The sequence below is a fragment of the Culex pipiens genome, chromosome 3 (assembly GCF_016801865.2).
Source record: "Culex pipiens pallens isolate TS chromosome 3, TS_CPP_V2, whole genome shotgun sequence".
Taxonomy (NCBI): domain Eukaryota; kingdom Metazoa; phylum Arthropoda; class Insecta; order Diptera; family Culicidae; genus Culex; species Culex pipiens.
In genome coordinates this window covers 47,064,221-47,089,195 of record NC_068939.1, presented here as the reverse complement: position 1 = coordinate 47,089,195, position 24,975 = coordinate 47,064,221, and the positions used below count along the sequence as shown (strand labels likewise).

Here is a 24,975-nt window from a genome sequence, read left to right as displayed (position 1 = left end):
GGAAATCGAAAAAGAGTCACTGACAGTTTAACTTTTGTAACAAATAAAATAATTAAAACTAACAAAAAATATCAAAAGAAGTTGCAACTAATTTGAAATAATCATTGAATGTTGATGTTGATTTTAGGTAAACTATTTTGATATCGTTGCAAATCATCGTTGAACAAATCTCAAGACTTCAGTACAAAAATGAACTAATAAAAAAATGTATAGAAGAAAATGTAGGATTTTAATTTATTTTTCAAATATTATTAAAAAAAACGAAATCAAAATATTATCAACCCGTAAGAATTTTCTCATACTGTATGTCCCACGCCAATATGACGGAAGGTGATTATCAATGCAAATCAATGTACCTTAAAAAAATGAAATACTTGTGACCTAGAAAATATTTTACTTGTGGATATTTGTTTTTTATTATATTTTAAGTTTTTTCATATATTTTGATGGAGGCGCAAGATCATTCATAAAGCTTCGTTTTAGGTGAAGATTCACGAAGTATCGTGCGACTCCTTTTTAATGTATATTAATTTTTAAAATTAAAATAAATTAAAAAATTCCAGGGTAAAATATTTTCCTTGTCACAGATATTTGAAAAGGAAACGTCCTTTCCACGAGGAAATTGTTCAGATACATTGATTTGCAATAATAATCTCCTTCTGCCATGGCGTGATGTCCATGTACGTCTTAAAAAACAAAAACAAAAAAAATGTTTCGTTAAAAATTGTCATTTAAAAAACAAGGTGCCTGTCACTGTGCTTCTTATAAATGTCAGCTTGAAAAAGAGCAAATTGAATTTTAATATTCAATAGATCATTAAGGCCAGGTTTCTTTTAATAATTCATTCAAAAATAACAATTTAATATTTAAATTTATTAGCTTTGAATACATTATTTGCAAATTTTAGGTTAAGCAAATAAATCCAAATTTACTTACAAAACTGTTCTTCTCAAAATGCCTCTAAAACTGAAGATATTTTTTGATATCTGTTTCCATAACGTATAAAACTTTTAACCTAGAAACTTTTTTTTCGTTTTGTGATTCGAACTTATTTTTCTTGAGAAAACATGACGCTTAGAGAGTATTTAATCTTATTTATCAATGTTTTAAAAATAATTAACTGATAATAGTTGACTAACTTTTGAAACATTTAAAAATATGTGGAGTCGGAGTCGGAGTCGGAGCCAACCATTTGTTGAAAGCTGGAGTCGGAGTCGGAGTCGGAGTCGGCTAGAGTTGGTAGGCCGGAGTCGGAGTCGGAGTCGGAGCCAACCATTTGTTGAAAGCCGGAGCCGGAGTCGGAGTCGGAGTCGGCTATTCTGAGAAAGCCGGAGTCGGAGTCGGAGTCGGAGTCGTTTGAAATATGACCCGACTCCGCAGCCCTGCTTAATGCAAATTATGAAAATTTGCTTACTTATTTATTTTAAATTCATCAAATATTACGTGTATTAAAATTGAGATTGAAAATTTTAAAAATTTCCATATTTTAAAAGTTGTGAATTTTTAATCGAAAATTATTTAACTAAAATCTACAAGAAAAAAATCGCGACGTTTGATACCGATATGGCAAATTATTTTATTGTGAGTATTTTCAAAAGATGTTGTTATTTGTAATTTTATTTAAGTATTTTGAATTTTAAATATAATCCGCTGTTATTTTTTATTTTTTATTTTTGTCATCCACCCTTCAATGTTGGTTTGAAATATCTGGGGGCATGGTTTTTTCCTTAATCTTAACATTTCAATGTTGTTATATTTTTTCATATTTTTAAATTGAAAAGTGATCTCTCTGAGTTATTGCAAATTCGATAAGTACATTAATTTAATCAAAAAATGACATGACTATTAATTTTTTAACAGTTCAGTAAGGTAAAATCTAGGGCAGCATTTGAGAAGGGCGCATTATATTGCAAATTTCAGAAAACGGGTAATTATTTAAACAAATCCTCAGTTCTTAGAAGTAGCTTTCAAGATTTTTTTTATTACAGGTTTTGTCAGAAAATTTAAATTAGACTGGAAATCAAGGCTCTTGATTTTCAGTTCAAAGATTAGAAATTACTCACACTCACTCACACACCGAACGAATCTTTACCGACCGTAGCGCGCCACCATTCGGGAGCGAACGCAACAGGCAGGTGGCCAGCGGCTTGCTCAATCGCTTCACTCAGCGAAATAAATACTTCGTGAATTTATTTTCCTACTCCGTCCGTCAACCTGAGTCATGATCGAATATGCTCAGAGAGGAGAGAGCCAAAAAAAAAAAAAATACGAGCGCGGTGCTCATTTGGCCTGTACTACCACAGTTAGCCGCCAATTAGAATTTGACATGATGGAAATTGCTGTCAAATGTGTCTTTGATGTTGTGTAAACAACAAAACTGCAAAATATTATTTATATCATTGTTATCAAGCAATTTCTTAAATGATCGAAGCAAAGCCGATCGCAAACTATTCTCAGTCAACTTTGAGCGACTTAACGAAATCGATCTCTCTGAACCATTCGCTGTACTACCCGATTGGAATGAGAGGGAGAGCAAAGAGAGAGTGTTCGGTAGCGATTGGTTTGGAAAAGACAAACGGTAGTAATACATCAGAGCAGTTTTACGTCGCTCTGGATTTGTGCTCGCGAGTGACTGAGTCTTTTTGGAGCAATCAGGACCCTTGCTGGAAATCAGCAAAAAAGCTCAAACAGTAAAAACCCGTGTGTTTTTTTTCAGAAATGCAATTAAAACAAAAACGACTTTTTAATTGTTTCTGTTAATTTTTACTGAAAAATAAAGTACCGCATTTGGTTTAGATATCGATTTTATATTGTTTTTAAACATCTTCAAAATTATCTTATATCCATTTTAATATGATATAATGATTTATTCAGTTTACTGAAAACTATTGTTTCATTAAAAACGTTACTTAATCCACCTTAAGGTGGTTGGTGCCTTCCTCGCATTCATGTTGTATTTTAGGTTGTATTTACAAATTAATTTAAGAGTTTTTTTTTTAATTTTTTTTTCATTTATTTTTTATAATTATTGATTTTACTTGAACAGCAATTTTCAATTATTTTTTTACCAACTCTCCAAAATAAAGGAGAAAAGTCTCATGAGTTATAAAAAAAAAAATTAAAAAGTTCGTGTAAATCTTTGTCGAGACAAAATGATGCAGCAACATAATTAATACAGATTTTTTCCAGAAGAGACGCAGACACTGCTTAAGCAATGTGGCAACCGGGCGATACGCTTGCAAGGGGGTGTGGCTGCCAATCCCCCGCGTGGTCCAAAATCCCTACGCATGCTGGCGACTCTCGCGCGTAAGCAAAAGATCCGGCCTTTGAGGTTATGCAAAAATCACCCTTTTTTGCAGCTACAAAAAAACTTTTTCTTGGCATAACTTTAAAAGTACTTCATTAAACAGAATAAAATTTAATAGGGTCTTAGGGGACCCCAAAACGAACAGAATAAGGCGGATCCGGCCAAAATCGGTTCAGCCAGTTCTGAGATAATCGTGTGGAAAAAAAAAATCATGTCTACACACATCCCCACAGACATTTGTTCAGAATGTGATTCTGAGTCGATAGGTATACGTGAAGGTATATCTAGGAGTCGTATTCAAGAAGTTCATTTTTCGAGTGATTTTATAGCCTTGCCTCAGTGAGGTGAGGAAGGCAAAACGTTCACTTCTTTGTAGAAAATTGTATTTCTAGCCAAGGATTTCCATTTTTTTTTATTATTTAGCATTTAAGAATCTCAATAAAACTTCAATCCATTTCCAAAAACAACAACAATCAAACTGAGCAATTTTCCTCCTAGTATCGTGGCATATACACCATCAACCTTTTTATTGCGGTGAAATCTAAAATTTCCACGTTCCTTCTTCCCTCGAAAATATCATCGCAAAAAAACAAAAAAAAAAACACCCCCGCAGTGCTGAAAGAGGCGTTCAATGCGTTCGACAAGGACAAGACCGGCCACATTCCGACGGACGTCGTCGGCACCATCCTGGAGCTGCTCGGCCACAAGCTGTCGGAGGAGGAGCTGGAGGAGGTGATCGACGAGTACGACGAGGACGAGTCCGGCCAGATCGAGTTCAACGAGTTCGTGGAGCTGGCCTCGAACTACGTCGAGCCGGAGGAAGACTACGACGCGTTACGGAAGGAGCTGCGCGAGGTCTTCATGATGTACGACAAGGACGGTGAGTGGGCACATTTTAGGTTTTGTTTTTAAATTAGTATTGAACTTTTGGAAATGAAATCTGAAATCGTTAAATTTGAAATAGAACCAATTAAATTACATTTTCATTGAAGCTGAAAAAAGTTTAAGATAAAAATTGGTAATGGTTTTTTTTGTGTGTTTGCTTTTTGAAACTTCCTCCCCGAGGCATCGCGAAAAAAAACCGCAATTTCCATTCTTGATGCATTCGCGGAAAATCGTCGGTGTCGCTTGGTCGGCAAGGAAAATGCCAACAGAAATGAAAAATGTCTCGCATTGCTACGCGTGCATACAAACACAGACACGCTCAGGGAGTGATAAAGTATTCAATGAATCATCACAGGTGCAGTTGATGATACAATATAGAGGAGGGTGGTAGAGGAAAGGGTGGAGGGAGGGATTCAGTGCCGATTTGCAATTCATGCAAATTTCGCACTCTTTCGATGCCAACGTACTATGACGGAGCAGCCAACGGGATTGGACGGCTGCAAGGTCCTGTGGACTAGGGTAATGGCATAATTTTTGGGATATTTGGTATTTTGCTTCTTATTAAGAGTGCAGCAGAAAATATTTTTTTTCTTTTTTTTTTATTCAATATTGCTAATTAATGTAAGATTAAATTCACAGTCCAATATGATTGCGTACCAAAATTTGGGTATTATTTCATGGAAAATGTCCATGAAATTATTTATTTTATTGATAAATTCATCACTTCATGAAAATTTGTATAAATTCTATGATTTCAGCAATTCCTTTTTCGATCAAGAATACTTGTTACAAACGTGAAAAAAATTCACAATCCCAATAAACCATGAAAACGTTCAAAACAACAAAAGTTTTTCTTTTTTATGGATTACTGTAAAATCACGATTTCTTTTACGTGATTCATCTTATAAAAAAATATTTAATAAATTTGAATCCACGAAAACATCAAATAAAATTTATTATATCTGGAAACATTTCCTAGATGATGTGTTTTCCCAGACATTTGAATGCAAGTGAAAACAATTTTTTTTCAAACTTTGAAGTTCAACAAATGTTTAATGAAAACAACAGCAACATTTGGTTAAAATTTCATCTAGTTTTTATTGATAACATTTGTCACTTGTCACAAATATAATGTTTGAAAGAGTCCCTCTCGTATTAGAGCAGTTCTCTAGGATTTCGGTCATTCGATTTTTTTGTATTTTTTAATCCGACTGAAACTTTTTTGGTGCCTTCGGTATGCCCAAAGAAGCCATTTTGCATCATTAGTTTGTCCATATAATTTTCCATACAAATTTGGCAGCTGTCCATACAAAAATAATGTATAAAAATTCAAAAATCTGTATCTTTTGAAGGAATTTTCTGATCGATTTGGTGTCTTCGGCAAAGTTGTAGGTATGGATACGTACTACACTGGAAAAAAATGATACACGGTAAAGAAAAATTTTGGTGATTTTTTATTTAACTTTTTATCACTAAAACTTGAATTGCAAAAAAAACACTATTTTTAATTTTTTTATTTTTTGATATGTTTTAGAGGACATAAAATGCCAACTTTTCAGAAATTTCCAGGTTGTGCAAAAAATCATTGAGCGAGTTATGAATTTTTGAATCAGTACTGATTTTTTTCAAAATATTGAAATATTGGTCGCAAAAAATTTTCGACTTTATTTTTCGATGTAAAATCAAATTTGCAATCAAAATGTACTAAAGTGAAATTTTGATAAAGTGCACCGTTTTCAAGTTAAATCCATATTTAGGTGACTTTTTTGAAAATAGTCGCAGTTTTTCATCTTTTAAAAATAGTGCACATGTTTGCACAATTTTAGAAATTTTTTTTTTGAAAAGCTGAGAAAATTCTCTATATTTTGCTTCTTCGGACTTTGTTGATACGACCTTTAGTTGCTGAGATATTGCAATGCAAAGGTTTAAACCTTTTTTTTTTTATTGCAAATTTGATTTTACATCGAAAAATAAAGTTGAAAAAATTTTGCGACCAATATTTAGATTTTTTGAAAAAATCAGTATTGATTCAAAAATTCATAACTCGCTCAATGATTTTTTGCACAACCTGGAAATTTCTGAAAAGTTGGCATTTTATGTTCTCTAAAACATATTAAAAAATAAAAAAAATAAAAAAATAGTGATTTTTGCAAATAAAGTTTTAGTGATAAAAAGTTAAATAAAAAATCACCAATTTTTTTTTACCGTTTTACCAAATCGATCAAAAAATTCCTTCAAAAGATACAGATTTTTGAATTTTCACATATCATTTTTGTATGGACAGCTGCCAAATTTGTATGGAAAATTACATGGACAAACTAATGATGCAAAATGGCTTCTTTGGGCATACCGAAGGCACCAAAAAAGTTTCAGTCGGATTAAAAAATACAAAAATTAAAATTGAGGAAAAAAGACCGATTTCGTAGAGAATTACTCATTAAGAAAAAATGTTTAGAATCGGTGGAATAAAGTTTTAAATAATGTTATTAAAATCAAATTAGGAATCGTGCGAAAAAAAAACGAATTTTCAAATTTGAAGCACGGCTGTTAAAATGTTGACGCAAAATTTATCACAAAATGATTTATTTATTATTCCAGTTATGCTTATACTAAAAATTTACTAGATATCAATGAACTTACGAAAATATTTTATTTCCTAACCATTCATTTCTTTTTCCCATCCTTATTTTAGGACCAATTGATTTTTCAATTAAAATTTAAATTTTCAACAATAGTTATTGTGTTGCCTCCTTATTTTAAAAGGATTTTTTTAAGGGGGGGGGGGGGGGGGACATTTATGTATGGGTAATTCTCTACCAACTCACACGAAATCAGGAAAAGTTGCCCCGACCCCTCATCGATTTGCGTGAAACTTTGTCCTAAGGGGTAACTTTTGTCCCTGATCACGAATCCGAGGTCCGTTTTTTGATATCTCGTGACGGAGGGGCGGTACGACCCCTTCCATTTTTGAACATGCGAAAAAAGAGGTGTTTTTCAATAATTTGCAGCCTGAAACGGTGATGAGATAGACATTTGGTGTCAAAGGGACTTTTATGTAAAATTAGACGCCCGATTTGATGGCGTACTCAGAATTCCGAAAAAACGTATTTTTCATCGAAAAAAAAACTAAAAAAGTTTTAAAAATTCTCCCATTTTCCGTTACTCGACTGTAAAAAATTTTGGAACATGTCATTTTATGGGAAATTTAATGTACTTTTTGAATCTACATTGACCCAGAAGGGTCATTTTTTCATTTAGAACAAATTTTTTCATTTTAAAATTTCGTGTTTTTTCTAACTTTGCAGGGTTATTTTTTAGAGTGTAACAATGTTGTACAAAGTTGTAGAGCAGACAATTACAAAAATTTTGATATATAGACATAAGGGGTTTGCTTATAAACATCACGAGTTATCGCGATTTTACGAAGTTTTGAAAAAGTTACTTTTTGCGTTTCTTTTTGTTTCGTCGTCCGTGTCTGTCGTGGGTGACGATGAACGGCCATGATCGATGACGACCAACTTTTTCAAAACTTTTTTTCGTAAAATCGCGATAACTCGTGATGTTTATAAGCAAACCCCTGATGTCTATATATCAATTTTTTTGTAATTGTCTGCTCTACAACTTTGTAGAACATTGTTACACTCTAAAAAATAACCCTGCAAAGTTAGGAAAAACACTAAATTTTAAAATGAAAATTTTGTTCTAAATGAATAAATGACCCTTCTGGGTCAATGTTGATTCGAAAAGTACATTAAATTTCCAATAAAATGACATGTTCCAAAATTTTATACAGTTAAGTAACGGAAAATGGGAGAATTTTTAAAACTTTTTTAGTGTTTTTTTTCGATGAAAAATACGTTTTTTTCGGAATTCTGAGTACGCCATCAAATCGGGCGTCTAATTTTACATAAAAGTCCCTTTTACACCAAATTTATATCTCATCACCGTTTCAAACTGCAAATTATTGAAAAACACCTCTTTTTTCGCATGCTCAAAAATGGAAGGGGTCGTACCTCCCCTCCGTCACGAGATATCAAAAAACGGACCTCGGATTCGTGATCAGGGACAAAAGTTACCCCTTAGGACAAAGTTTCACGCAAATCGAAGAGGGGTCGGGGCAACTGCTGTGTGAGTTGTTGGAGAATTACCCATACAACATCAAATTTGAAGTCGAAATTTACTAAATAAATTTTATGATAAAGTCACAGTTCGTGTACAGGCGAAAATTTTGGATTTTTTTTTGCAATTTAAAATATGTCATAAAGATTTCCTGCAAAAAATATTTTTGCTATGCTGAAATTCTCTTCAATAAGATATAGCATCATTGAGCATAAATTTTGAAAAAAAACTATTTTTTCTCAGTGTCATCAAATAATCCCATTTTTTAGCTCAAGATGTCTCAGAAGCTGTTGGTTTGGTTTTGAATATTAGAAAATCAATCCATTTTTCTATTTTCTGCTATTTTAATGTAATTTCAAATTTCGAAATTCAAAAATCCAAGCCAAACATTTTTGTCAAATTACATTTTTAATATTAAAAATCTTTTTTTTTGTATTCCGAATTCCGACACTATAAACTTATCATAAAAAAGGCAAGTCCAACATTTGAAAATGTCAAAAATAAGTGTTTTAAGTTCGTTCAAAAAGCTGCTCTTGATTCATATTCATTAAAAATTAGCAGAAAATTTCAAATCAAATTAAATTTTTTTTTAATTTCATAGCTCCTGTACCAGATTTTATACTCATTGCCGAAAAAATCATTCTTTAGTCTTCTTAATATTACCAAAAAATTTGATAATCAGAAAAAAATATATTTTCGGAATTCAACTTTAAGTCTGCAATAAAAAAAATTAACTCAAAAATCTTTTTTTTTTAATCCGTGTAGACATTGTTTTCTGAAAAGCCAAATCAATTAGCAAATTCTTTTGAAATAATCTATACAAAAGGTTATTAAATTATTTAAAAAATGTGTCTTCAGAACGGATTCTCTAGCGAATGTCTTGTATTAGGCATTGCTTAGAACATCCCTGAAAAACATTGTTATACTCTTAAAAAATACATGTTTTTTACTTCGACTTTCTATGCAAAATATTCTATTTATCTGAATAACCATTTTAGAAAAATTTTATTTTTGGATATGTTTTAGATGATTATTTCATTAGCATCTTTTGAGTTACGGCACAAGTTGATCAAAATTAAATTGGCAGTGTTGCCAAATCGAAATGTTTGCAAAAGTTTGTAAAATAGTAAAAAAAACATGTTTGACTTTTTTTAGATGCAAACTTGAACTTAAATTTACATACAACTTATTATTTTTTTTGATAAGGCCGATGCAAATATTTAAAAAAGTTTTTGTCCCTCGGCCCTGGCCGAGGTCAAGGGGGGGGGGGGGGGCAAAAAAATAAAAAAATATAAAAATTTAAATAACAAGCCATAGTCTTCACATTTAAATGAAAAAAGTGTTTTAAAATGCATTTTACACTAGTTCACTGCCCATGTTCGCATGAATGTTCCATATGCAAAAACAGCAAGCTGAGAAAAACGCATTTGAAGTTTGTCCCACACATAAGGCTACGTGTTAAGTTTTCGCGAGAAAACTGGATTTCCTCCTGATTTCTAGAACAAAGTACTGGATGTTATAGGCTCTTTTGAAAGAGCACACAATTTTGAATCAAACTGCATCAATAACTCGAAATCGATGAAAATGCATATGGGACGTTTATGCGATCAGGGGCAGTTCAGTTGTTTTGTAATCATTATTTTTCAAAAAATCTAAGATCTGACAAAAACAAAAATTGTATCGAAAAAAAAAAGATTTTGCATCGAAAATTTTCAAAAAATCTTAAGATTTTTTAACAAACCCAAACATGCTAAAAATGTTTTCAAACGCAGGAGAATGTATTTTAATTTGATTTCAGCTGGTTGCACTTGAATTTTCATTGAAATTTTGAAGTTTATTGCAAAAATATTTTGAAGGGGGGGGGGGGGGGGGGGGTGTCAAAAACTTTTAAAAATATTTGTACCAGCCTAAAAAGAATTTGTTCAAAACGTCACTTTTTTTTACCTGCCGAAGTCAACTCTCTGAAATTGTTTTTAAGGATCAGAAAGTTTCCTACAAATCCAAAAATTCCAAAATGAGATTTTTCAAAAATGATTGTTTTGTGACATTAAGATGTTGTGTGAAATTTTGAATTAAAAAAATGGATAATTTTGTTTTAGAGTGCAAGTTGTTTGGAATGTTCTAAGCAATATCTACTACTTTGCCGAACACATCAAATTGATGAGAAAATCCGTTCCAAAGGTACAGATTTTTGAATATTTTAGTAGTCTTTTGAATGATCAACTTCCAAAATTTTATAAAGACTTGTATTGACAAATAAAAAAACACAAAAATTGATTTTGTCAAATATTGGCTCATTTTTGGTAGATTTCTCTGAAATGTTCGAACCATGGCTCTTGATATTTTTTTTTCTCAGATTTATATGTTAATGTCAATCAAGACGTTGCTGAAACAAAATATTATTGAATGTAAATCTTCATGCTGATAATCTGAAAAAAATTATTCTGTTTAAGTTCAACGTAGGTCCCTTCACCCTACGCTGTCAAAAAATAATCTAGTTAAGCCTTGGCAAACCTAACGAGAATCCGCCTCGCTAAACCTGTTCCGTCATATTTACTCTGCTCTACGACTAGAACTGTATCAGCCAACACTCATGCCAACTGCCAGATGAAGTTCAGCTCAAGATTTGTTTTCCTTCTCTACAGGACTGTCGGGTTCTGTGTGCGCTCTGATTTGCATAGTTTGCTTGCTTGCAGTGAACCAAAGTGTCATCTCTTCAATGCTGATTTTGCCCTGCCAGAGGCGCACAAACCAGTGCGGATTTTGATTTAATGCCTCACTGCGTGTAGTGCGGCTTCAGCTGCACAGTGGGAATTTGTATGGACAAAATGTTGACAAAAATCAAGGTTTTCTTGATTTATGCTCAAGTCATTCAATGTTTTTTATTTATCATAACATGCTTTTGATATTTAGACAAAATTGTAAAAGTTCACTGTATTTTTCCTCGCCTTCCACCAAGTATCTATTTGCAAATTTACAATTTGGTCGTCCGCAACCAACTAGTTCCGATTGGCCGAAAGGAATGTGTGTGAGTGTTGGAAAAGATTACTCAGCCGTGCTCCGATGTCTCCGCCGTTTGGCAAGCAGCTGTAACTAGAAGGCGCTAGATTAGCCAACTTAGCAGCTGTGGCGTCTCAGCGCACACAATTTGGCCGATTAAATTTGTTTCACCTCGGCGCTGCTGTTGCTGTTGAAGGGCGTTTGAAGTTTGAGTTTTCAATTTCTTTCGACAGTTGAGGGGTGGGGTGGAGCCGGCTAATTATATTTTGGGTGACTGCAGTTGCATGCAGTTGACTGCACCGCGGTCGGGGTCATCGGAATTGCATAACTGGGTTTGATTTAGATTTATTTTAAAATGGTTTTTGAGTAAAATTTTGATGATTGATAATATAATGAACTCTGCACAATACTTTTTTTTTAAATGACAGTATTAAAAAAAAGTGATACATAAAAACAAAACTTTTGTGTTTGACATCATAATATTCTGCAATTGCAATTTTCGTAAACAATATATTTCTCAACATTTGAGATCGCTACATTTCTTTTGACAGGTGTGAAATTAAGAAGTTAAAATATTCAAAAAGTCTTTGCCGAGCTACCGTGGCCGTGAGGTAACGAATTTTTATTTTTGGGACCACTCTAGCACGGTATTGGTTACCCTAAAGGCCACACAAAAAAAAACATGGGTCGAATTATTTTGGCCAAGGAAACTTCCAGAAAATTTTGAGCGGATATTTTCATACTGTTTTCAAATGGAGTTTAGGCTAAAAAATATTATTTCCCAATAGGGTTATAAAGCTCTTAGAAAATTTTCAAGTAGAACAGTTTCAGATACACCCAAAAACTGTTTTATCTGTTTTAAAAGGATAACTGTTAATTTGTTTTAAAAGGATAATTTAGATAGTTTTCCGGGTTTTCCAAAGTTCACAGTTGATTGTCAATTATTGTTCTTTTCAAATTTCTTACAAAACATATTTATCCGATAAAAGATCCAAAGGTTTTCTATAGCTTGTACCTGTAAACATTTTAATTAAAAATCTAGAGTTTTTTTTTTCAAAAGGTCCTATAAGATTTTGTGTTTCACATGTCTATTAGCGTGGTTCACGTTTCTATGAAAAAGACAAAAGTTGTTATTTTGTCTTGCATCAACCGGAATTTCGTTCTTTTATGTCCCCAGAAGCACTCCTGAAAATTTGAGCCCATTTGGTAAGGTCTAGGAGCTCCAGTTTTAATTTGAAATTTATATGGGATTTTGATTTATTTTCCATGGGAAACTATCTTTTTTTACATTGTATTAGGATTTTTTTTATAAATCGATGAAATGACTTGATTCTTATAGTAGGAGATAGGTTTTGAACTGGGGAACAACTTTGTACAACATACCAACATGCTAGGAAGTGACCCTTTAAAGATACAGATACTTTTAGATGGTGGCTTTTGAAGGGGCTTAGCCACCATCTAAAAGTATCTGTATCTTTAAAGGGTCACTTCCTAGCATGTTGGTATGTTCTTCAAAGTTGTTCCCCAGTTCAAAACCTATCTCCTACTATAAGAATCAAGTCATTTCATCGATTTATAAAAAAAAAAATCCTAATACAATGTAAAAAAAGATAGTTTCCCATGGAAAATAAATCAAAATCCCATATGAATTTCAAATTAAAACTGGAGCTCCTAGACCTTACCAAATGGGCTCAAATTTTCAGGAATGCTTCTGGGGACATAAAAGAACGAAATTCCGGTTGATGCAAGACAAAATAACAACTTTTGTCTTTTTCATAGAAACGTGAACCACGCTAATGTCTATAGGACCTTTACAAAAAAAATCGAAATGTTCGCGTTTTATTTTGTGCAATTTTTTTCAACGTGCAAGTCATAAGCAAAGTAAAATTTATAAAATGTAAAAAATGAGACAGTTTGATAGTTATAATTTCAAATTTATATAAATTATTCCTTGACAATTTTTGTTATACCATGGTGTCATATCGGCAAAGTGTACGGAATTTTGCTCAGCAAGAGTTGATAGCCTTAGTTATGAGCAATGCAATCAAAATGTGGTCAACAGCAAACTTATGAAAAATTGGGTAAGCTTATCGGTAAAAAATATTTTTGAGACTAAAAAATCAAGTCGTACTTATAAAAATGGCCAAAACCATGAAACATATCCAAAACCCCTGATTTTTTTTCAAGATTTTTATTTTTAAAATCGCTGTATCTTCACAAGGATTGGACTGAAGACAATCAGTGCTCAATATTAAGATTTACAGGTAAAATTTTCTAAAAAATCATTTTCTTCTTATTTAGACCACTTTTCAAAATAACAGTTTTAAAAAATGAATTTTGTGGCTCTCTTGCCATACCATTCAGCATTTTTGCAACATCTTACGCTATATTCACAAAAAAATGAGCAAAAAAAAACATGCCCTCGCTTTTAAATTTGTCTTTTAAACCTTAAAAAATACCATATAAACAAAGTGTTTTAATTTCAGTGTATTTTTATCAGAATAACATGTCTACAAAGTTTCATTAATATCGAATAAAAAGTATCTGGAAATTAACTGTTTCAGGCATGAATTGCTCTGAAGTGAATCACTACTTAAAGTTTGATTGTTTATAAAAAATTGCAGGTATCAAAATATAATTCATGATATTTTTTCGAATTCCTCTGACTTAATGTGGTTCTAAAAACACCCAAAAAGCAAAAATTGAAAATTTTGTTCATATGTCATTTAAAAAAAAACTCCAGAATTGAAGTTTTAAAAGTCTCACCCAAAAAGCCTCAAATTTTCTTTTGCCAATATCTCAGCAGCTTGTTGTCCAATTTTCAATGCTAACAAATGAAACATTTGTGTAATTTATTGATCTTTTCGAAAAAAAATACCTTGGAATTTTTTTAATAAAAACATGCATTTCAAAAGGGCATAATATTGAATGTTTGGCCCTACAACTTTGTGGATCATTTATGCACTCTGACATTAACAGTGTCAAGTTATAAAAACACGAAATTTTAAAATATTTTTGTTGTTCATAATGAAATAATCAACTTTCTTGATTATTGCAGATTCGAAATAAAATAACATTTAAAAAGGCAAAGGTTTTGAAAATATAAAATTGTGCGTCTACTTTTACATAGGATGTCCTTTGACAACAGAGCAGTTCTCTCAGATTTCGGTCATTCGATTTTTTTGTATTTTTTAATCCGACTGAAACTTTTTTGGTGCCTTCGGTATGCCCAAAGAAGCCATTTTGCATCATTAGTTTGTCCATATAATTTTCCCTACAAATTTGGCAGCTGTTCATACAAAAATGATGTATGCAAATTCAAAAATCTGTATCTTTTGAAGGAATTTTTTGATCGATTTGGTGTCTTGGGCAAAGTTGTAGGTATGGATATGGACTACACTGAAAAAAAATGATGATCGGTAAAATTTTTTTTATTTAACTTTTTGTCATAAAAACTTGATTTGCAAAAAAACACTATTTTTATTTTTTTTCATTTTTTGATATGTTTTAGAGGACATCAAATGCCAACTTTTCAGAAATTTCCAGGTTGTGCAAAAAATCTTTAACCGAGTTATGAATTTTTTAATCAATACTGATTTTTTCAAAAAATTGAATTATTGGCCGCAAAAATTTTTCAACTCCATTTTTCAATTTAAAATCAAATTTGCAATCAAAAAGTACTTTAGTGAAAATTTGATAAAGTGCACCGTTTTCAAGTTAAAGCAATTTGTAGGTAATTTTTTTGAAAATAGTCGAAGTTTTTCATTTTTTTTAAATTAGTGCACATGTTTGCCCACTTTTGAAAAAAATATTTTTGAAGAGCTGAGAAAATTCTCTATATTTTGCTTTTTTGAACTTTGTTGATACGACCCTCAGTTGCTGAGATATTGCCATGCAAAGGTTTAAAAACATGAAAATTGATGTTTTCTAAGTCTCACCCAAACAACCCACCGTTTTCTAATGTTGATATCTCAGCAACTAATGGTCCGATTTACAATGTTAAAATGTGAAACATTCGTGAAATTTTCCGATCTTTTCGAAAAAAATACTTTCAAAATTTTTAAACCTAGACTAACATTTTAAAAGGGCCTAATATTGAATTATTGACCCTTTTGAAATGTTAGTCTTGATTTAAAATAAAATAAAATATTGTTTCCGAAAAGATCGGAAAATGTCACTTATGTTTCATATTTTAACATTGTAAATCGGACCATTAGTTGCTGAGATATCGACGTTAGAAAATGGTGGGTTGTTTGGGTGAGACTTGGAAATCATCAATTTTCATGTTTTTAAACCTTTGCATGGCAATATCTCAGCAACTAAGGGTCGTATGAACAAAGTTCAAAAATGCAAAATATAGAGAATTTTCTCAGCTTTTCAAAAATATTTTTTTCAAAAGTGGGCAAACATGTGCACTAATTTAAATAAATGAAAAACTGCGACTATTTTCAAAAAAGTTACTTAAGAATGGCCTTAACTTGAAAACGGTGCATTTTATCAAAATTTCCCTAAAGTACTTTTTGATTGCAAATTTGATTTCACATCAAAATATAAAGTTGAAAAATTTTTGCGATCAATATTTAATTTTTTGAAAAAATCAGTATTGATTAAAAATTCATAACTCGGTCAAAGATTTTTTGCACAACCTGGAAATTTCTGAAAAGTTGGCATTTTTTGTCCTTTATAACATGTCAAAAAATGAAAAAAATTAAAAATAGTGTTTTTTTGCAAATTAAGTTTTAGTGACAAAAAGTTAATTAAAAAAATCACCAATTTTTTTTACCGTGCATCATTTTTTTTCAGTGTAGTCCTACAACTTTGCCGAAGACACCAAATCGATCAGAAAATTCTTTCAAAAGATATAGATTATTTAATTTTCATATATCGTTTTTGTATGGACAGCTGCCAAATTTGTATGGAAAATTATATGGACAAACTAATGATGCAAAATGGCTTCTTTGGGCATACCGAAGGCACCAAAAAAAATTTCAGTCGGATTGAAAAATACAAAAATTAAAATTCTAAAAAAAAAACCGATTTCGTTGAGAATTGCTCACCAGGTTTTGAAGTCATCACCATTTCAATCTGCAAATATTCGTGTGTCGTACCGTAAACCGGGGTGGTCGTACCGTAAACCGGGGTGACATTGATAGGATTCAATACAAACCGAAAAAAACTCCGTGCATTGTTGTCACTCTTCAATCTTATCGTGCTGTCTTGGCACACCTTGGAAATAGCTGTATGTGCGACAACTGGCCAAAGGTAATTCAGGTCAGAACGCGTTTGACACACGTACATGCCCGATTACCGTAAACATTTGTAATTATAACTCGGGACTCCAACAACTAAATCACCAAACTTCGGGAAAGGTGTAGGATGTTCAACCGTACAAAACGTGTTTTTTTTTATTTTTAAAATTTTGTGCTTTTTTGTACATTCAAGGCCGAACATTAAAACGGGTTTTTCTCGGAAATTCGAAAAGCGACAAAGGTTTACTCACATTGGTACCAATGGTGTACCAAAAATATCACCAAATACCTTGAGTAATTTTTGTATAACTGTTAAAAATTTAGTTGAAAAATGCATAAAATAAAAAAAATACATATTTTCAAAAGTGTAATGTGACCAGCACTAAAATCACTCTTCTATTTTTCTCAGCCAAGGGTTACATCCCACTCGATACATTCAAGCAGATCCTCCGGGAGCTGGACGGCGCGGTGCCCGAGGAAGAGCTGGACGACATCGTGGACGAGATTGACGCTGACGGTTCCGGAACAGTAGACTTTGAAGGTATGTCTTTTACCGTATGTGTGTTTTTTGTTTGATTTTAAATTATCTTTTTCTTGTTCTTCTCCTTCTTCAGAATTCATGGAGGTTATGACAGGTGAATGATAATTTCCCCAACTTCAACAAGCAATATCTACCTCCCTTTCGCTCTATCTCTCGCAAAAAAAAAAAACGCAAGCTTCGCCGCGAGCTTTTTGCAGCAAAATTCTTTATTTTTTCCCACCTTCTGCTAACAACAACAACAACAACTTGAGCAACAGCAACAACTGCAAAAAAAGAAGAGCAAATTTCGAAAGAGAGATTACGGAAATTTCGTTTTTCGCTAGCACATGTGGTAAATAGCAAACAACTACGAGTCAGGAAAGGCACACGTAAAAAAACACGACAAAAAAACTAGAACAGATGAATAAAAAAGACACACTGACGTCACTAATTCGATCGATTTTGTGGATTGACCATGATCTCGGCTGAGCGTTCCTTAATGTACTGTTACTCTGTCTCTTGTTGACGTTTTTGTCCAGTTGCTGTTGTTCCACGTGCCACATGTGGTTGTTGTTTTGTTTGTTTCCATTTGTTTACACTCTGAGATACGTACATATTGCCATCCATTTGCATTTACTTTACATTCAGTTTCACGTTACATTGTCATTGCTATTTTTGGAAATACATTACATTGCACTTTGTCACATGTTTTTTTTGGTTTTTTTTTTCAACGAACCTTTCCACACTTTGCCACAGCTGGTTAGAAAGATTGTTTTGTATGGATTTTTGTTTGCTTTGTAGTAGGTGCGCGCTGTTTTTTGTTTGATTTTTGTATTTTTGCAGAAATGCGTCTTACAATTTGCTTGTTTTATTTTTCATCCAGGCTACGAGTGAAATTTTGTCCTGTCCCCACAAACCTTCCTGCTGCCAAAAAACCTCTCTCATCGTCCCACCTGTCCCGCGTCCTGCAAAAAAACGAAAGCCTCAGGGTTTGTTTCCAATTCCGTTTGTCCGTCCGAACGTTTGTTGTAGTGACTTGTCTTGTCTAGAATTGTGCTGTTCGAAGAAATTCATAGTTTTTTTTTTCTCTTAGTTTTGGTTAAATTTGTTCGTTTTACAACTTTCCTGATTTTAGGAAGATAACCGATTTAAAATTTTAGTATTTTTTATACAAGGATGAAACTTTAATTATCCATTCCTCACATCCAAAAGAAGCTATTTTTTCATCAATGTTCTAAATCTATTAGCTGGAATTTTTGGATCAGTTAACCTGGAACCGATTCCCGGATACCCCAAGAACGGCCAACTTGACTATTTTGATGAATTTACATCGTGTTGCATATCAAACTTTTTGAAATGGAAAAATATGCCAATTTTCGGTCATGCCATTGATCTTTGACCCATCCTGGTCCCTCGGAATCGGTTACCGGTGGCCGCTTGGGGACACTTCCACAACAAGGAAGAAACCCTATCATCCGACATGTCAAACTTCATGAAATTGAAAGATATGACAATTTCTGGTTATGCCACCGTTCTTTGACTCATCGTGGTCACTCCGGAACCGGCTGACAATGGCCGCTTGGGGACACTTTCATAAAATGGAAGAGACCCTATCATCCGACATGTCAAACTTCATGAAATTGAAAGATTTGACAATCTCTGGCCATGCCGCTGTGTTTTGACCCATCCTGGTCCCTTGGAATCGGTTACCGGTGGCCACTTGGGGACACTTCCACAACATGAAAGAATCATTCCACAACATGGAAGTATCATCCGACATGTCAAACTTCATAAAATCGAAAGATATTACAATGTATGGTCATACCGCTGTTCTTAGAATCATCCTGGCCACTTCGGAATCGTTATCCGGTGGCCGCTTGTAGTAACTTCTAGAAACGTCGTTTTGGAAATTTCGAAAATTTACTGCTTGGTTCTAGAGTATCAAGACTTTTTTTTCGAACAGTACTGTATACGTTTATTTTTGTACAAGTCCTCCCCGTTTTTCTGTTTCAAAATTCCCAAAGACGAAAAAAGAAAGTACTTTCTACGTTTTTTTCCTACACCGTGTTTAGTGCGCCGCTTCTGCTTTTCACCTTCTGCTTCGATTTTGACCAGCTTTTCTCTCTCCACCCTTCTTCTTTCTTCTATACATCCCGGTTTGTAGGATACTAGCCCTCCCGAGGCGCCTCCCGTTTACCTCTCGTCTGACGCTTTTCCAATTATTGTTTCTTTACCGGTGTTTTTTCTAGGTTAAGCTGAAAATTTGCTCTTCTAAACCAAAAAAAAAAAAAAAAAAAAACGCACCGCCGTTAACCGCGAAACTAAGTTATGTTTTAAACAATTACATTTAAAAAAAATCAAACAGCCACGTTCTAGGGAGGTATAAAAAGTTTCAACTTGTTCACTTGTTAAGGTAGCGCGCCCAACGGCCCATGTCACACAGAAGGTAACCCCGGCTGCGTTCAAAGTTGCGGCAGCGAAATCATCCTCCATTTTTAAGTTTTCTTTTTCCTTTCATCACTAGTTTTAACTGTTACGAAATAAAGAATTAAATATAAACAATAATAAAAAACAAAAGTCATAACTCGCATCACTTTTACTTACCACCATCTCACAGCTCCTTGATCGCGACCAAATTCACTTTTCGCCCAAACTGTCATGCTCACTATTTTTATTTTTATGATTTTTTTTTGCTCAAAAATTCCTGATTTGGATTTTTTTTCTTAATAAAATACTGCATGATTTTGTTTTTTTTGCTTTTTCTCATGATTTATGAAATAATTATTCAGATTTTTTAAATTGATCATCAATTCAATTTAATTCAGTCTGTACGACTGAACCTTGTTCTAATTTTACTATCACATTGCTATCCCCAAACAACACAGGGGAGCCAAATCCAGCGACTAAAAAAGAATAACAAATTACTCGAATTTTGCCGTTGAAAGGTATACTAACTGAAAAAATGTATTTTTTCTTATTTTGAGCAGTAACTAAGATTAAATAATTTGACCAATTAGTATATTTCATACAGAATCCCGAGCAGTTGTAGCGTGCTAAATCATAGAACAAAATGAAATTGTTAAGAGGTTTCATATTAAACTAAGCAATACAGTCCAGACTCGAACTATCCAAAATTTTGATTATTCGAAGCTTTGTATGGAACTTCGGGTTATCGAATCACGATGGAAAAAATTGTGATTTTAACATTTCTTAATATTGAATTCATGTTCTGCGACCCCTTTTTAGTCAAATTTAAATAGTTGATTGCCCATTCAATAACAAAATGCGTTTTTCAATATTTCATCACCGCCATTTTGGCCGCCATCTTGGATTTGAACATTCTTAATTACTTTCCTAAGCTGAATAATATAAAAAGGCAGCAAAAATTTGTTTTTTTTTTGTGATTCGATTATCCGAAGTGAACGTTTTTCGACAAAATTTTTACCAATAATGGAAACAGTGTTGTCGATTTTAATCACATTTACAGTGGAATCGACAAAAATTCTGACGATTTTGAAAACAATTCAAATTCAACAACAGAATATTACCGGATTTGCTTACAGAATTTCTATCCGTGTTTTTTTTTAAATATTTTTGGAGTTTTAAAGCAATTTTTAAAATTTTCGAACAAAGTTTTAGTTCAATCAAAAATAATTTATTTATTTTTGATTTGACTTAAACTTTGTTGCTTATAGAGAAAGACAAATGCTGGCATGCTGTTTACACAGAGCAAAATAAACATTTTTGAAATTTTTAATTCTTGGATAAGTTTCTGGTAACCAAAAGAACAATCTTTTGAGCTATTACACAAGATAGTCAAAATATATGTGGCAGTGTTGTTATTTTTAATATCATAATTTTTCGGAAACTTTTATAAATGTGAATTAAATTTTTGCATTTATCTTAAAAGAATGCAAACCTTTTTTTTTAAAAAATAGTAATATTGTTACCAACGAGACCAGAAAATTACTGTTTCTTTTTCTTTATTTTTGTTGTGTCATTTTTGAAAATAGAAGATCTGTGTGATAGTTGTCAAGATAATTTTACCTGAATATTAAACAAAAATTTTCCTAATTGTTTTTATTTTGGAGGCTGTCTTAAAATCAAACTGATCTTTTGATGTTTTTTAGTTCTTGGTCATGATTTGTTCAGGTATAAATGTCACGATTTCAACAACAAAAAATGTTTACGCCTTATTTTCGTCGAATTAAAAAACCAAGATTCTTTTTTAAAAAATGTGACACTTCCAGATAAAATTGACCATCGTGTGTTATTCAAAATATGGCATTTTTGGTCGTCTAAACATGACAATTTAAAAAAAATGAGATTTTTTCCCCAGAGACGTGGACTAAATCACGTGACACTTTTTTTTAAAATCTTAAACCCTGGACTGGAAACACAGATTAATTATTTCACGAAAAATAATTTATCATGTATCATTCTTTTGAAAATATTATTATTTCCATTGTTTCAAAGGTATTTGAGGAAATTTAGCAATTATTTAATGGTTCGTAGATTTTGGTACAGAGATGAGAATTATTTATACTTTGTGACAATTTTTTATGGTATAATTGTCAGAGCGTATTTAAACAAATTGTCACTTGAAAAAATAAGTTTGAAACTGATAGATTAAATGTCAAATTTGTTAAACATTCCCCATTTTAGAATCTATAATAATGTAATAAATGTTTTTTTTTGTCAGGGATCCTACACAGGCATAAAACCATTTGATTTGTTTTATTTCTATTTTGGATGTTTGAAATTACGTTCTTGTCATTTTACCAATTCTCAAATGGCATTTTAACATTTTTCAAAGCAGTTTTAAAGCACATCACAGTATGAGAAATAAATTAAGCAATTTTAAATAACATCGATCAAAATTATTACAGGTAATCTAAGCCAAGTGATTTAAGCTCTATAAAGTTTTTTTTTTAAATAATTGTTTAGAATGATTTGCTTCGAAAAATTCGGTTTACATTTGAAAAAAAAAAATGTGAAAAGCAAACAGCATCTACAATACAAAAATGGTAATAGTATTACATCTGGAATTGTCCCGCCCGTGTGGATCAATCGGACCGCGCACTGGACTCACATTCCAGAGGTCGTCGGTTCGAATCCCGCGGCGGGCGCTCTAAAATTCTTCGTGTAAATATGGGTATTCGGTGCCGTCGCTCCGTACCATACTTTCATACACTTAGGAGCCCAGGGCGGCGAAGTCCTTGTAGATAAAAAGGAAGACACTAGTGGTTGGTACTAGCAATGGTGGCCGACAGCTATAAAGTCAACTTCGTTTCATTACATCTGGAAATGTTGACAGATTTTGTGTCAGAAAAATATGTAAATTTACATTTTTATATGCGTAATTTTAATTGCAAACGAAATGTAGGTAAAATAACGTCGAAAATGGCATGGTAGTATTTAACAATAAAATTTCTCAATCTTTCAGTATCAAGCGTATTACACTATGCAATTTGATATTTTCATTACCTATTATAACTCAAGGTTACTGATGATACTCCTCGTAATGTTGAATACATTTATATCTTCGAACCGTATTTTTATTTTAGTTTTTGATTGGAAACAAAATTTGTCTTGAAGACTGTACTTTAACACTTTAACTATAACAACTATAACTATAACAAAAATCTTGTTGATGTGCTCCGTTAAATAAAAGACTAAAAATCTACTTTGAAATAAAAACCAATCAAATAAAAAAATCCTTACCTGGCAAAACATTAAATTTACAGAATTTTAAATTTGTGATTTGTTGAGACTCGTTTAAAAGAAAGTTGATCAGATATTTCAAAATAATTTGTTGTTGATTTAACCTCAAGTATATTATCGCTACTGTTCGGGATCTGATTCAAATCATTCAATTTCTTGCTGAAAGTAAGGTTCAAATTACGCTGCAATCGTTCAAAAATGATAAATTTCACCATCGTCAATTGCATCAATCGTATCAATTTCTCTGTTTGTGATCGTTTTACAGCAATTTAATGAGTGCTTTTACTTTATCCCTCACTAAAACAAACCCGATCCTTAACCCAGGCGAACCGAATCCAGCGACAATCAAATCGTAGGAGGTTACCACTGCAAAACGCTTTTTATTTGGATCAAATAAAACAACACAACCGCTTTTGAATTAAAAAAACACTAACCATTGTTTCTTTTTCTTCCCCCATTGACAATCTCCCTCTAATCTCTTTTTGTGGTTGGTTTTGAATGAGTTTGATGATTTTCGCACCTGGCGACGGCCACCGCACTCAGGAATGTCGCAGTTTGTCTACCTTAAAAATAGTCTATGCTGGGCACGTTCCGTTCCTCTCGACGACCGAGAGTGAAAGACAGATCGAGGCACTGTCGTGTTTTATTTGCAGCATTGACGTATAAGTTTTCACTAAGATTGCGTGAATGGAAGTGGGATGAAGTTGTGGCTATGTGGGCAGGATACAAATTGATTCGATTGAAAGCTTAGCTGGATTCGTATTTCGTAATATTGATTTAGGGGTGAAATTGTGAAAAAAGGGTTAAAATAATTTAAGCAATTATAACAATGGCGATTTGATGGACATGCTGCAGCTTGGAACAACTGATTGCACCGATATCAACCATAACTACAGATAACTAATCAACCAGCAGCGTTTTTTGCTTCAAGCATTCGAATGACTTTGCCAAAAGCCAGTTTTCAACAAGCCAAATTCGCAAAAATCCTCTGCAAGGTAACGTCAAACGTTTTATCTCATTCTAAATTGCAGACAGATCAACTAATGTCACATTTTTATTTCCCTTTTTTCAGAACGAGACGCAAATAAAGAGAGCTAAATTATTGAAAATTAACATCTTTTTCGAAAGAATGTACTATATCACGTTACACTAGTATGAAAAAGGTAAGATTGTTTGACGGTAATAATATCCGCGGAAATTACAAATAAATTTACTTTTAAGGTGACTGACGCGGATTCAAGCGACCAGAAAAACAACTGAAGAGCTGGAAATTCTGACACGTGAAAAAGCAGAATGAGTCGTTGTTCGAATTATAGGTTAATTAGGGTGTTAATTTTTCGAAATTTTACTCTGTAAATTGCACATGAATGTCTCTTTTTGATCACTTTGTACTCCTTTATCTATCTCTTTTTACATCTTTGAATGTCAGTTTGACACATAATACCACACAAATGAGTCATTAGTCAATGATGGCTACAGTAATGCCAGATTTTCAGATTGTTTTTGCTCAGACTAAAAATTTCAAACCGTAACTTTTTGATTTGTTTAAAAAACTGTTTTGTTTGGAAATCTGCAAAATCTGGCATCGGATCTGAATGACAAAAAATCAAAACCAAAGATTCCCTCAGAACCAATCAAGAATACGTTCTCAGAATCAACCAACCATGTCTTACAGAAAAAAAAACAAGTGAAATTCAAAAGAGAAAGTGAAGCAAAAAACCATGAAGATGAAAACAAAAAAAAACACAATTTAAATCGTCACCGAAAAACGCGCTCCGTTGTTATCCAAGTGGTTTAGTAAATGCTTAGTCTTTAATTCCCCCCCCCCCCCCCTTCCAATGTCGATTTTTCCTCATTTATGTGTAAATTAAATTATGTTTCAAGACGATCTCGGCCCGAAAGGATGAATGAGTTATAATTGGTTTAACTGAAAGAAACCAAAATGAAAAAAAAGAGAAAATCAAACTCTTTTAATTGGTCCCATTCATCGAGTGTGGCGATCAGGTTTTGCGAGCAGAATGGGCGGTAAATGGCGTAAAATGGCAAGAGTGAGTTGACTTCTTCTTTTTTTCAGGGGCTGCCAAATTTAAATTTTGTTAACGGTCGTAAATTGATTTCCGTCGATTGAATGGTTAAACAATGTGCTGTCGATGGGGTTGACGTTTGACTAT

General features: G+C 32.8%; 1 protein-coding gene across 6 annotated transcripts in view; it reads left to right on the top strand.

Annotated features, from left to right (window-relative positions):
* Positions 1-24,189, top strand: part of LOC120412614 (troponin C, isoallergen Bla g 6.0101-like) — a 34,508-nt gene extending 10,319 nt beyond the window's left edge. For 2 of the 6 annotated variants that reach the window (XM_052710897.1, XM_039573163.2), the window contains 4 exons: positions 3,921-4,187; positions 16,970-17,101; positions 17,175-17,195; positions 23,129-23,231. In XM_052710897.1, the coding sequence (XP_052566857.1) occupies positions 3,921-4,187; positions 16,970-17,101; positions 17,175-17,195; positions 23,129-23,160 (452 nt within the window). In that variant the 3' untranslated portion in view covers positions 23,161-23,231. Of the gene's footprint in view, positions 1-3,920; positions 4,188-16,969; positions 17,102-17,174; positions 17,433-17,963; positions 18,070-19,244; positions 19,665-23,128; positions 23,232-23,876; positions 23,968-24,025 lie in introns of those variants that run through there. The other 4 variants (XR_005604831.2, XR_005604832.2, XR_005604833.2 and 1 more) reach the window with 4 other exon arrangements.
* The last annotated feature ends 786 nt before the right edge of the window (positions 24,190-24,975 follow it).